This window comes from Spermophilus citellus, assembly GCF_964194105.1.
Source record: "Spermophilus citellus genome assembly, chromosome: 5".
NCBI lineage: Eukaryota > Metazoa > Chordata > Mammalia > Rodentia > Sciuridae > Spermophilus > Spermophilus citellus.
In genome coordinates this window covers 118912177-118925396 of record NC_138186.1, presented here as the reverse complement: position 1 = coordinate 118925396, position 13220 = coordinate 118912177, and the positions used below count along the sequence as shown (strand labels likewise).

Below are 13220 nucleotides of genomic sequence, written 5' to 3'. Positions count from 1 at the left end.
CTGGTTTGTGTTTCTCAGCTTGCTTGTTTCCAAGGATTCTGAGATTTAAAAAGGTGTGAAAAATCACTGGACTAGAACTCCTAAGCTCCATTTCAGCTCTAACACTGCCCGGGGAGAGAGGGTGGGGGGCACCTGAAATGGGAACAGAGAATCACTGACTAGGATGGGTAGATGGGACTGGAAGCAGAAGTGGTCCAGATGGAATAAGTGAGCAGCATGATACAGAAAGCAGTCAGGCAGTCTCAGGACATAGTTTTATCTCAGGGGAAGCAAAGGTAAATCCCAGTTCTGTTCTGTGGGTCAGGAACATGGGAAGGGAGCAGGGTGGGTGCATTAGTGGGTGTTCCCTATCTGAGTCTTCGGGTTTTATGTCTCTTCTTTTACCGTGTGGACTGCTCACAACCATCCCAAAGCAAAAGCCAAAGCATGGTGGTGAGGTTAAAAAATAAGGCCAAGAGTCAAGAGATAAGTCTCCCTTCTATTCCAGTCTCACCTAGTCTGTCAGTGCATGGGTAGGGCTCAAAAAAGGTATGTTTCTGGAAGTGAATTCACCTAAAAGGTCACAGCTGGTTCAGGGTGCTGCCATCCCTGGGCTGGCTGCAGCACATCTGCATGTTCCCAGAACACCTGATGTCTTGTCTGCTTTTCTAAGAACCTGCCAGTCCCAGGAGCTGATAGCTGGTATGTGGGAAGAGCTCCAGGTCTCTGCCAGTTCCTGAGGAGACCTGTCTAGCTCTGCGGGTATGTGGCAAAGCTCAACTCCAGAGCATGGCTGACTACACCAGCTGTAAGCACCATGTCTCCAAACTTGGTTTCTTGGGCACCAATGTCTTGGGCCTTTCCTCATCACAGAAAGGGTTGAACAGGTCAGATGCAGAAGCGCCTTCCTGCCCACCTGGCTGACTTGCTGAACCTCACCAGGTGCCAGAAAACCTGGGACAATAAGAATTTGACCGTGACAAAAGGAATGAAAAGGCACCCACAAGTAGCTGCATGACAGGGCAAGCTATTCAGAGAAAGCCAACATCCAGAAAGTGAAAGAAAATTAAAATGCATTGCTGCTGGCTAGTCCCTCAACAGACTGGGTAGCCTAGTGGACAAGCCAAACTTCACAGTTTGTGTCTGAGCAGTCAGAAACAAAACCTACTTCTTTTAACTCTGTGCCCATCTTTTCATGTATTTACTCTGTGCTGGTGTGGTTGGTACTGTTAGCTGCATAGTACTTGGGTTAACTTAAAATATACTTTTGGCGTTATCTTCTGATTTTTGAAGGGAGGCGATTCTGAGAAAACACCTTGTGGTAGATTTATGTTTTGTGATGTATGTGGGCGTGTGTGTGTGTGTGTGTGTGTGTGTGTGTGAGAGAGAGAGAGAGAGAGAGAGAGAGAGAGAGAGAGAGAGAGTATTTAAGAAGGATTTCTATGGTGATTTCAAAACCACTTATCACTACTGCCACTTTCTTCTTTTCTGTTTTTATTCCCATGCATGATGAAGACTTATCAGTTATAAAAATCAATTGGAAGATAAAATAGTTGGGAGCACATAATTTCTCATCTCCTTGTCATCAGATGACTGAAAGCGTACACTGGTCATGGGACTTGGAGGCATCTAACTCCCCTGCTATTGAAAATTCTGATTTTGCTGGAGTCTTGGCAGCTAAATCTTCTTGGGCCACCACAGTGTGAGAACAAATTGAACTGATGTGGGAACCTCAGGCCTGGCTGCCTGGGCTCTTCACAGTTGACCTCCCAACCATGTCTCCTCCCTCTCTGCCAAACCCACCTCACACTCCAGCCACAGTGGGCTGCACATTAACATGCTTCCACACCCCAGAGCGTGCTTGCTCTGTCCTGGGCTGTGACTGTCCTTTTGCTTTCCCCATTTCCCTAGCTGGCTACAATTTCTTTACTTCCATACCCAAATGACCTCTCCTTTGTAACTGGCCTTTAAAATTCTTGATGCTGAATGGATAGCCCCCATTCTGGACTTCCACAGCAAACATTCATACTTTTTGCACTGCCCTCTGGTTGGTAACTTACTTATCTGTCTGCTTAATAGACTGCTAGCTTTGGGAGGACAGGGATTGCATCAGTGGTCTGCTAAACTTGTTCTAAAAAATAAAAAGTCTGGATTTGTAGTGCTTACTCATTTTCTTGGGATAAATACTCTCACCATGGACACTTTCAAGCTACTAAAATAAAACCACTGAACACAGAATTGGGAAAAAAGTAGCCAGCTCCAGTACTCTAGAGTATATCCTAGTCCTTAAATCCCAGAAAATGGGACTTTTAATAGGCTTTCAATGAATGATTGATAAACAAGTAGATGGCATGGTTTCTAATGGGGAGGGTTTAAAGGTATAAGTATGTGGCACTCAAATAAGAAAACTGAAATAAAATGACCATGTGGGCCTGCATTGTTGTGGGTATAATTAATCCATCCTCTTTCCCTGAAATTAAACATTTCTTTTTGTTTCATTTCAGATGCAGATTGAATTCATAAAACAAGGAAGCATGAATTTCAGATTCATCCCTGTACTCTTCCCAAATGCCACGAAGGTAAACAAATGAAGAAACAAGAAGCCTTACAATTCAATCTCTGGTTTGTTTGCCACCTGGGAATTTAAGTGGAAAACCTTGTCAACTCTCTGTCGATCCTTAGAGAAAAGAGTATTACCTGAAAGATCAACAAGTTGTACCATTCACTCTGGCAGCATAGATCAGGAAGGTTTAAAGTGTTGTCTGATAGGATTGAGGCTGTCCTAATTGTTCAAACAGCCCCAGAACACAAAGAGGTAGCTTGAATTTAAATTCAAAAAAGAACATTCATCTGATGCTTCTTATCTCTTGTACGTAAGAGTCAAGATGTGGACATTTTTGCTAACTTCCTTCCACTTAAGCATTTTGTTGTACATAGTTCAGTTCTCAAAGCGGCAGAGAATTAAACCTACGGTTACGTGAAATTAACTTTGCTATATGCTAACTTCATATGTGAGGATGCCAACAGGTTGAGAGAACAGGGGCAAAACCATGGGAGAGTATGTTCCAGGCGTGGCAAAGGAAAGGTGTAGTGAAATAAACATCTTGAGAATCAGACCACAGCACCCTGAACCCAAACCCAGCTCACTCTGGAGGACCCCCAGATGTGAGGACTACACTGAGACCTCTCTGCTCTGGATGAGGGAGGGTCCAGTTTATATGAATGGGACATGTAGGGTTGTACAGTAAACAGCCTGTACCATAGGATGCCTTATCATCCTCCCTGACCCTCCCTTGCCCAGACCCTCATTGTTCTGGTAAGTCTCCTTCCTGGTCTCTCATCTCCACTATGACCCCATACCAGTCATCCTCTGTTTTATCACCAAAGAGGAACACCCCAAAATGTATACCTGATCTCTCTTTCTCTCCAGTTTAAAAATGTGGCATTTTCCCACAGAATAAAAGATCACACCTATGTTTCTTAGCGTTATGTCATATATGGGGCCACTCTGAAGAGGACGGTGCCCACTTTGCTCAGTCTTCTTTCTTATTACCCTATGTTCTATCTTTGGATCCTGGACCATGTCAGCATGCCCTCACATATGACATGTCCCTTCATGTCTATGTCTTTGCCCTTTCTGTTCTTTCTACATGTAATGCCCTTAACTAACTTGTCAGCTGAGTGAATCCTTGCTTATCCTTATATCACTCAACCTCCCTAGGGTCCCCTGAGACCTCTCCTCTCCATGTTGATATATTTCATTGTCTGGTCTTTCTTGAATCAGTGGTATGTGGTTGGGGCTGGGGGTACTGGGAATTATTGTTAAGATAACTGGAGTATGGCAATATAAAATAGACCAACTTCTAGTTGGTTTTATTATTATTTTTAAATCCCCTTATTGCCAGAACTGGGGACAGGTGGCTCTCACCACTGACCCTTGATATGCCACTGCCTAGAAAATAGTTTATGTACTTTATCTCCAAAGAAGATTTTGAACTCCAAAGGGCAGTTATGGGCTCTTTTTCATCTTCTCTTTTCAAAACTCAGAATGATGCCTGACATACCAGGTGCTGCTTCTAAGCTCATCCTAGGTTCCCCAAAGGAGTCCATCTCAAAGTAAAGCCTTACAAGGCCCTGCCACAGCCTCCTCCCCTGCTCACTCTGCTCCAATCACAGTGGAAGCCCACCTCAGGGCCTTCGCACTGCTTTTCTAGTTGCCTGGACTTGGACAACCACAAAGCTCTGTCCATCTGTTCTTTTAGGTCTTTGCTCATTTTCTCAGGGAGACCTTTCTAGGCATCTTATTTAAAACTGCAAACCTTTCACCCCTGTCTCAGCACCGCCTCTCCTCTTTCTGTTTTATTTTACTCCACAACACACATTACTACTGACGGCACTACCCATTTTACTTACTAATCATCTGCCTCCACCCGCCAGAACATCCGCTCCACGAGGGCAGTCAGAAACTGAGCTCCCAGAACCCCAGGCTCTCAGTTTCTGCATTTGCCTGACAACAGGAGTCTGATGGGCTCCTTCTACTGCAGGCCAGACCTGGGGCCGAAGTGAAAGGATGATGAATTAGATTAAGCCCACAGCCTTGGCATGCTTCTCCTGAAGTCACGGGGGAATTCACATCACTCTGTGTGACCTCTGTCCTACCCCTTTCATGTGAAGGTGGTGAAAAGCACGTTGAAATGCAAAGGGCAGGTAGCCTGGGAGACTGACAGAAAATGCTGTGCACATGTGTTTTCCATAATGAGATCTACAGCTTGCACCTGAAGCCAAGAGCATTGCACATGCTAAGACCCTTCCAAAAGCAAAACAGAACAACTCCCAGGATAGTTCAGTAGGAAACGCCCATGAAGGGAAAGCCAGAGATGTTTGGGAACCAAGCCTGGGATCTGGAATCCAGGTTTTTCTCTAATGACCTTTGCTTTTGTCATTGTCTCTCCTGTAGGAGCATGTGCCCACCTGGCTTCAGAACACTCATGTTTACAGCTGGCCCAAGAATAAAAAAAACATCCTGCTGCGGCTGCTCAGAGAAGAAGAGTATGTGGCTCCTCCCCGGGGGCCCCTGCCCACCCTTCAAGTGGTCCCCTTGTGACAGGGGCCATTCCCAGACCACTGGAGTCTGGCCATGCCTGGGGCCCTGTTTTGACAGCATTCTTGTGGCTGAGGCTGGTCAGTGGCACTCACAGCTATTTGTTTCTCATTCCCTCCCTCTGAGGCCCTCAGGCCCCAGAAAACCAGTTCTGCAGAATATCTGCCCTTATGACTTGTTGCACTCCATTCCCCACCAAAGGTGGGAATGTCTGATGTGTTCTAACCATCTGATGTGCCCCTCAGTACTTATCGACTAGATAATGTAAGTAATGTTGCAACAAATGTAAATGACCACAAACACACTCCCATTGCTTCAGGCTACTTTTATGAATTAGCCAGATGTTTGAGTGTCTTCACATCAAACTGATTCATGTGCATATAATAAAATATTTGCTTTTTTGTAAGAGTGTGTTTCACTTATCTCAAAGGAGATAGATACTAATTTATAATGATATGGGCAGTCGCTTCCTGGGACATCAACAAAGTTGCTTAAATATAATATTAGATAAATGTAATAGACCTCTCTGTGTTAAAGAATGAAAACCAGGTAAAAACTCCTTTTAAACATAATTATAAAAGCTTTATTCTTACAGTAGAGATTTTTAAATAAAACAACCTTGTATAGGACACAACCATGATTCTGAACAGTATCACTGGGCTGGGGTATAGCTCAGTGGTAGAACACAAAGAAGAAAAAAAAAAAAAAAACCAAAAAAAGAGTGTGGTTATCATTCTTAAGGTCTGACAATACATGTAAAAATATTTGAGTATGTGTATAAAGTGACAGGGGATGCATAATGCAGGCCAGAGTTGTAGTTTAGGAAACCTGTCTTCTAATTTTAGTCCTAACACTGTCTTGATCCTGTCACTAACTACCGGACTGACCTTTGGCAAGTCCTCTTTCACTTTTCTGAGACTCTGGGAATTCATATGTAAAGTGATATGGACAAAGGTCCCTCTAAGGACCCCAGAAGGTTTAAGGTCTGGGGCCTAAATTCTAAGTTCTCTTTTGAGGAGTGACTGAGTTTTTATTTTCATAATTAAAACCCCCAAGAGATAAATTTACATTTTCCTTTTAAAGTAAATTTATTGTTAACTAATACATAAAAATATAAAAATTGTACATACTAATACATCCATTTTCTTAAAAGAAACCGTGTCTTTTTTAATATCTTCAAAAATAACTTCAAGGGCTGGGGATGTGGCTCAAGTGGTAGCGTGCTCGCCTGGCGTGCGTGCGGCCCGGGTTCGATCCTCAGCACCACATACCAACAAAGATGTTGTGTCCGCCGAGAACTAAGAAAAAATAAATAAATATTAAAAATTCTCTCTCTCTCTCTCTCTCTCTCTCTCTCTCTCTCTCTCTCCCACTCTCTCTTTAAAAAAAAAACAAAAACAAAAATAACTTCAAGTTAATAATTTTGTAAATGTATTTATTTATTCATATATATGTATATAGCTTATCTGATCTCAAAAGAATCCATACACATGTGTTTAGACAAAATACGTATACATGTATATAAAATCTAAATAAATAAATTAGCAAGGTAGGAAGGCTTTATGACCCAAATAGTAGGTTGATATGAAGACTTTTGGGGAGTGGAAACTACTGCTTCCTCTTTTTTATCCCCTTAAAGGCCATGTAAGAGAACTTTATTATAAGTGACAGCAGAATTGAAGTGAGATGAAGATAAAGTAAAAGCTAAGTAAGGCTCAAGCACAGCACCCTCTGAAAAGAGAGAATGGGCCATCTCCAATCAGAGAATTACCAACTGCTCTTCTTGTCTGTGCACTTAACCTCTTAAACAAGTCTCAATTTTGTAATAACACAGTTCAATCTTTATATGTCACCACATATATGTCCATTATAAATAAGAAATACTTTATATGTCCATTATAAATAAGAAATACTGCTAATGAATTACAAGGCATACTAGTTTTATTATATAATTTAGATGTCTACTAGGTAAGTTAAATGTCTTTAACTTATGTAGTAGACACCCTAGTAGGGTAGAAGTGGGGTAGAGCTGACTACAGGAAGAGAAAAGCTAGCATAACTGAATTACCCATTTGCAAGACCTTTTGATAAGAGTCTTTAATTCTGTAGCACTTGAGACCTAGTAGAGTGAACTTTCTTGTTTGGTCAACTTGAAATTCCTGGAAAACATCCCAAACATAGACTCATAAAACTTCTTTCTCTCTTTTTATTATTATTATTATTATTATTATTTGGCCTGAGGTGACACCATTATTAAGGATTCTACACACATATATAAATAAAATGATATCAGCAATTATTACTCTGAACTGTTTCTAGTTTGCAAAGATTTAATAATTTGATGTCATTATCCCCTTTTCCCTTCAAAGACCTCTCATCCATGAGTTTCTTCTATTCCTCCTATCCCAGCTGGTTAAAAGAAAGGTCCCTGGTGTTCCACAAATAGTCATTAAAGTGTTACAGTTGGTACCACTGGTTGCAAAACAAAACAAAACACAACAAAAAGCACATTTGCATGCATAGGCACGAGCACCGCCTAGCCAAGTGATGGCAGCTTGGTCCCTGAAATTTCTATGAAATGTGATGACCACCAACATCAAAGGAATTTTAACAACTATTTTAGAGCGCTGACACTCAGATTAACACATGGTTTATTTAGACTTTATCCTGGTCTTCATGTATCCATCTGCTGATATTTTGGGGGTGGACGTGGGGTAGGGCTGACTTAGTAAAAAATAACCTCTTAAACCCGAGGCTTTATTCAAATCGAAACTGATTTTTTATGCCAGTTTAGATTCTTGTCTAATATTTAGTGACTAATTTAGAATTTTAAAAGTAATTTTTAATTTTTGTGACTGGTTTCAGAAAATATCTGCCTGTCTAGTTTAATTTAACTTCTATATTGCTCAAAGATGTCTTGGTACATGGCTAGACCCAAAGTATTAGATTAGCTATTTCTCACTCAGTGCTCAGAAAAATTACTGTTGTTGATACCCTTTTGTTTTCTATTAAATATATCACCTCTTAAAGGGGAGTTTTTCTCAGACATCTCAGCAAGGGGTACAAATTCCCCATTTTGAACATTCCATCCTTGTTTCATGATGTTTTGCCAAGAGCATTTTTCTTAGCCCAGTCACTTCATCAACTACCTCATCTACTTTGCCAAATACCCCACTGTCACCATCACCTTTGCCAAATGGATTGCAAAGTCCTGTGATCATTGGGAAATGATCCAGAAAGAGTCTCACAAAACACAGGATCTTTCTGTTTCTTCTTAATGAACCAAGAAGAATCAGTGAAACTCACCTCCTAGTAGAAAATGCAAAGAGAAGGAAGGTTACTCTGTGGGAAAATACCCCAAAGAAGCAATGCCTCTCATCCTGAAAAATTACACACTATCTTTCAAGATAAAGAGCTCTGTATGAGACTACTGACCAAATAAACAACAAAATACAAGGAAGAAAGCAAGGACCAAAATAATGACATTCTCAGAGCCTTTATTTCTATCATGGAATTCTCAGTCTGGGAGGGACCCTAGAAATCACATTCCCCCCACCCCTCCAGCACCATGGGAGGAAAGCAGGGCCCAGGGAAACCGTGGCTCCTCATCAAAGTTTACGTTAGGGCTAACACCCAGGTGTTCCGGTTCCTAGACTGCAGCCATTGATTGGCAAACCTAGAAAGCTTTCTGGATTTTGATGAGAGATTTGTTCAACAAATGACCCAGGATCTCCCTGAGGTAAAAGAAACGTTGTCAACGAATGTGGGGGGCCTGAGGGAAGATGTACCTCCGTCCTCTGGTGGCTGGAGGATTAAATGATCGTGTTGCAACTTGTTCTGAGAGGAATTCTTAGGGGAATTAATTATTGCTGATTATATGGAGGATGGCTTTTCTTGAGGTGGTTTGGCATATTTGTTTTGTACTGGTATTATGTGAAACCAAGTTATAACTTAAAAGGCCTTAACACCATCACAAAGCTAACAGACAATATCTGCCGTTGGATCAAATTTTAAAAAATGTATCTGGCTAATCTCCAAAACAATTACAATGAAAAAGGGGTTTATATTTTAGTTTCTGTGATACTCAATCTTTCTCATACTCTGACTCTACAAGGGTGACACTTGTTGGAATAATACATCCCTGTTTGGAACATATGCATTATCTTTCAGATAGTAATAGAAGAAATACTCAGGTCATGCTAAGTCTCTTTCTGTGAACAGTATTCTTTATCATGAGGTGTATCCACAGCACAAAGGAGCCTTGCTTATTTAGTACAGTTGGCATTCTGAGAGGCCTTGTGCCCAGGCAGGATAGCATCAGGATACTTGGTGGAAGGAGGGTGGCTTTCACAGACCCTAAATAGTCCCTCCATCTGTGACTGTGTATTTGATCTCAAGTTCTTAGCCTCAAGCCAAGCAGGTGGTACCTTTAAGAGGAATAGTCAGTTTAGTCAAGTTTTCTATTTAACTTCTCAAGGAATCTGTGAGTATGGGCCTAGGTCACATTTATTTGAGAGATTAGGAAGTGCTACTTGAGCCTTTGCTAAATATGACAGTCTTGGTTTTGGACCAAAGTGTACATGGGCAAAGGTGACCGTGTGCTGGGCCTCCTGCTCTTTTCTAGAAATTTTCTCAAGAAAGGAGTAATCGCAGACCCCAGGTCTCTCCGGGCTTGTAAACTAAAACCATGAGGGCACACATTTTTTGAACCCTGCCTGACCTCCCTTTGCTCCCTTCACCAGGAAGGCGCTGATGGTAGAAGGCAGCTGGGGAGAGAGGGGAAAGGCGGTGAGAGAGAGCTTAGAGAGAACTCCTGCCTGATGGATCCCATTAGGCTTAGTGTGCAAAGCAAGTTGAGATGAAGTAGCTGCTCTGGTATGCGTCCAAAACTGCTGTTCTATTTTTAGACTCTCCTGTGTGCTTCTTAGCCCAGCGTTGTATGCCTGGGCACCTGGATCCGCAGTAAAACATGGAACTGAGCCACTCATTTGTAAAGCTGGAAGGAAGAAGGCCATTGATGCAGGGCTTGTTTATTGCTGACAGGGAAGAGGGACCTGGAATGTTAATGAGGATAGCTCTCTGAAGCATGCCTTCATGGTTAGCAAGGAGTTCAAAGGAGAAGGCAGACTCAGTTCTGTGCCGAACAAATGCGAACTGTTGATAGAGGGAAGGAGAAATCAATTATGCTGTTGCAGGCTTCCATGTCATTGTGTTGGAGTTGTTAGAAAAGGTAGGACAAGGACCAGATCTCCAAAGGAAACAAAGCCACATGGCCTTGAAGTATAACGAGTTTGCCATGGCAACTGATGGAAATGAGCCTCCCAGCACAGAGCAGGTGTGTTATTTTACAGAATAAACATACTTCTCTCACTCCCTGGTTTTTATAATAAAACCTGTGTTTGGATTACTTTCCCTCCTCTTTGTTACCTAGAGAAGTTGGCTGTTGCTCAATCACCCCAGGCTCTAGTGAGGCAAATGTAATCAGTGTTATCAAAAGGGCTGCTTTTGAAAAGGCTGGCGCTAGGCCGGCCTGCCAGCCTCATCACTGAGTGGCAGCTGGGCCGCAGGTACCTGCCTGGCCTTTGCCATCTCACAGGCAGTGCCCTCCACAGACAGCTGCTTGTAGCTGTGTTCATTTAGGCATGACAATGAGGCCTGGCTCTCAATAATGGCAGTGGTCAAATGCTCCACTCCTCTGAGGAGAGAAGAACCGTGTTTAGGTGAGGCTGGGGCATGACCAGTTTTCAGCATCCTGTATTATCTAGGACATGGGCCAATGTTCCTGGAGTACAGGGGTTAACTGATTTTATTTTGCAATCTGTTGTTACCTGTGAAGTTCAGTTACTCAGAGACTTAAGAGAAGTTCTGTTTCGTAGAGTTTGAAAAAATCCCTCTCAAATGGGTTCTGGGTGGTAGATTCTCATGGAGGAAATGCACACAAAATGTGGAATTTTATACAGTCCTCCCAAGGTAAAAAGAAAAATAATAGTTTATTTTTAATTTTTACAAGGTCAAAATAATGAAAAAGCAGAATAGTCATATTTTCATTACTCTCATTTATGACTAAAAATAAATTCACTCAACTCTAGTTTCAAAATGATTTTCAAAACAAGATGCTCATTCTCAAATGGGCTCCTAGAACACAGACAATTTCTAAACACAGTTGTGGAAAGCAGCTGACCTGAGGAGAATTTGTGTAGCCAGAGAAACTGCAATATAGTAAAGCAACAGTTTATGATCAGAATGCTAACCCCCTCACTGCTTCTGCCTGGGCTCCCACTTTCCTCCAACAAGATGCCCAGCACCCCTACCCTGGCCCCACACATACAGCCCTATCCTCCCAGAGGATACTCAGGCTGTCCCTTCACACATCACCTTATCTTTGACCCCAAGAGGAAAAAAAAAAATGGCTGCTTGAAGAACTAATTTGAGCAATGGTGTCACTCAAGGAAAGGGTTTCATGAGCTAATCCTTCCAGGTGAAATACTATTACTAGGCACTAAATACCCCTACTCGTACTCCAAACACAACCATTGAACCGTAACTCAGATCACAATTACTCTTACTTTTATACTCAGTTTGAAGTCCAGGTGTCTGTTTTCTCAGTCCTTAGTAAGTAAGAAGTTACAAATTTAGGAGGAAAACAGGAAAGATGACTTAAAAACTGACATGCTGATGGAAATGATACCTGACATTTTGAGAAGGCAGATTTTTCATGCAAATATTTTGAAGTAGCTTGAAAAACAAGCTCTAAATATTCAAATTTTTAAAAATCCAGTAATATTTATAAAAACAATCTTATATCTAATTTTCACCCAGGTCAAATCAAAAGAGCCACCACCTTAGTGGTTCAGATGGATATACTGTAATAATAAACACCATTCAAAAGTTCCCAATAATATCACAGCTCTCATGACTGACTGGCTTTAAAGATAGTGTCTTTACTATTTTGTTTTCTCTATTTCTTTAACAAATAGTGTTTTCACCATCGTGTTTTCTCTATTTTGTTTAAGAAGCTCAGCATCTCATTTACAGAGTTTCCCTAATGTGAGTCATTCACTTATTCTGTTCACAGATGACTATCCCCAACAAACCTTAACCAAGTCAGGGCTCAGCTCAGCCAGCCTTACATGACCTTGTCAGAGCCTCAGTCCAAAGAAACCTAAGATCTAGGTCCTCAGGCATCAAAGCAGATTTAGCAGAGGGAGCACTTAGGACACTTCGTATTGTGTCTAATAAGTGGCTGCCTAGTCTACTTCTGACTCAGGCTAGCATCTGAGTGCTGAAGCAGAAGTCGGTCCCTGACACTCCAGAGTATGAGAGGCCTGGTTCCATCATGCCACCATTTCTAATGAAGCTGTCATTCAAAAAGGAGTTCAACAGATTAGCAGCCAACCTCTATCAACTCATTAAATGCCTAGTATGTGCAACATACTATGTTTGGTATAAACAGGAGTGACAAACTCTTGCCCTGCAATTATTTAAAATGTAGTTGGGGACATATGATGTCAGCAGGGGAAAGAATCATTAACCACCCAAAGCAGTACACAGTAAATGTGAAAGAAGTGACAGCTGGTCTCTTTTTGTTGACCCTCACTGTGACCCAAGACTGAGCTCAGTTTCAAGGTCAGGTTTTCAAAGAAGCAGGTGACTGCAGATTTTTTCCTAATAAGCAGAAACCTGTTCATTCCTCATTCTCACATATACCTTTTAGATTATCATATTCAAAGTTCCTATAAATCACCATGTAAATGAGAGCAGAGATTAAGAGACAGAATGTAAGAAATGAGAAAAATCTGTAAAAGCACCATAGAACGTGCTTATTAAACCAATAGACAATGCAGCCCAGAGGGCATCCATCATGCCTTCCTAAAGAGCAGCCTAGATCCCTGCCCCAGAAAGGACTAGAAAACATTGCAGCAGGTAGGAAGGTGCAGATGTGCTCTTTACACTGAAACCTTCACAGCTGAGAAGGCAGAAACCTCCAGAGACAGAGTAAAAGGATTTCTGCACGCTGCCTGATCGGGTTTGGGAAATATTTAAAGTTAAATGTTTCTGCTAAATATACAGATAATTGAGGAAGCAGGAAATGATAATTTGCTGGAATGGGCAAAGAAATTCTATGAATGAATAATAGCAT

At 41.7% G+C, this 13220-nt stretch overlaps 2 protein-coding genes across 7 annotated transcripts in view; one reads left to right on the top strand and one right to left on the bottom strand.

The window, feature by feature from the left end:
• Positions 1-6226, top strand: part of TRAF3IP2 (TRAF3 interacting protein 2) — a 40523-nt gene extending 34297 nt beyond the window's left edge. For all 5 annotated transcript variants that reach the window (XM_081293756.1, XM_081293754.1, XM_081293755.1 and 2 more), the window contains 2 exons: positions 2484-2558; positions 4937-6226. In XM_081293756.1, the coding sequence (XP_081149882.1) occupies positions 2484-2558; positions 4937-5083 (222 nt within the window). In that variant the 3' untranslated portion in view covers positions 5084-6226. The remainder of the gene's footprint in view (positions 1-2483; positions 2559-4936) is intronic.
• Positions 1-13220, bottom strand: part of LOC308648772 (uncharacterized protein) — a gene marked incomplete at its 5' end in the record, with an annotated part of 108944 nt that overhangs the window by 27007 nt on the left and 68717 nt on the right. The window lies entirely within an intron of this gene.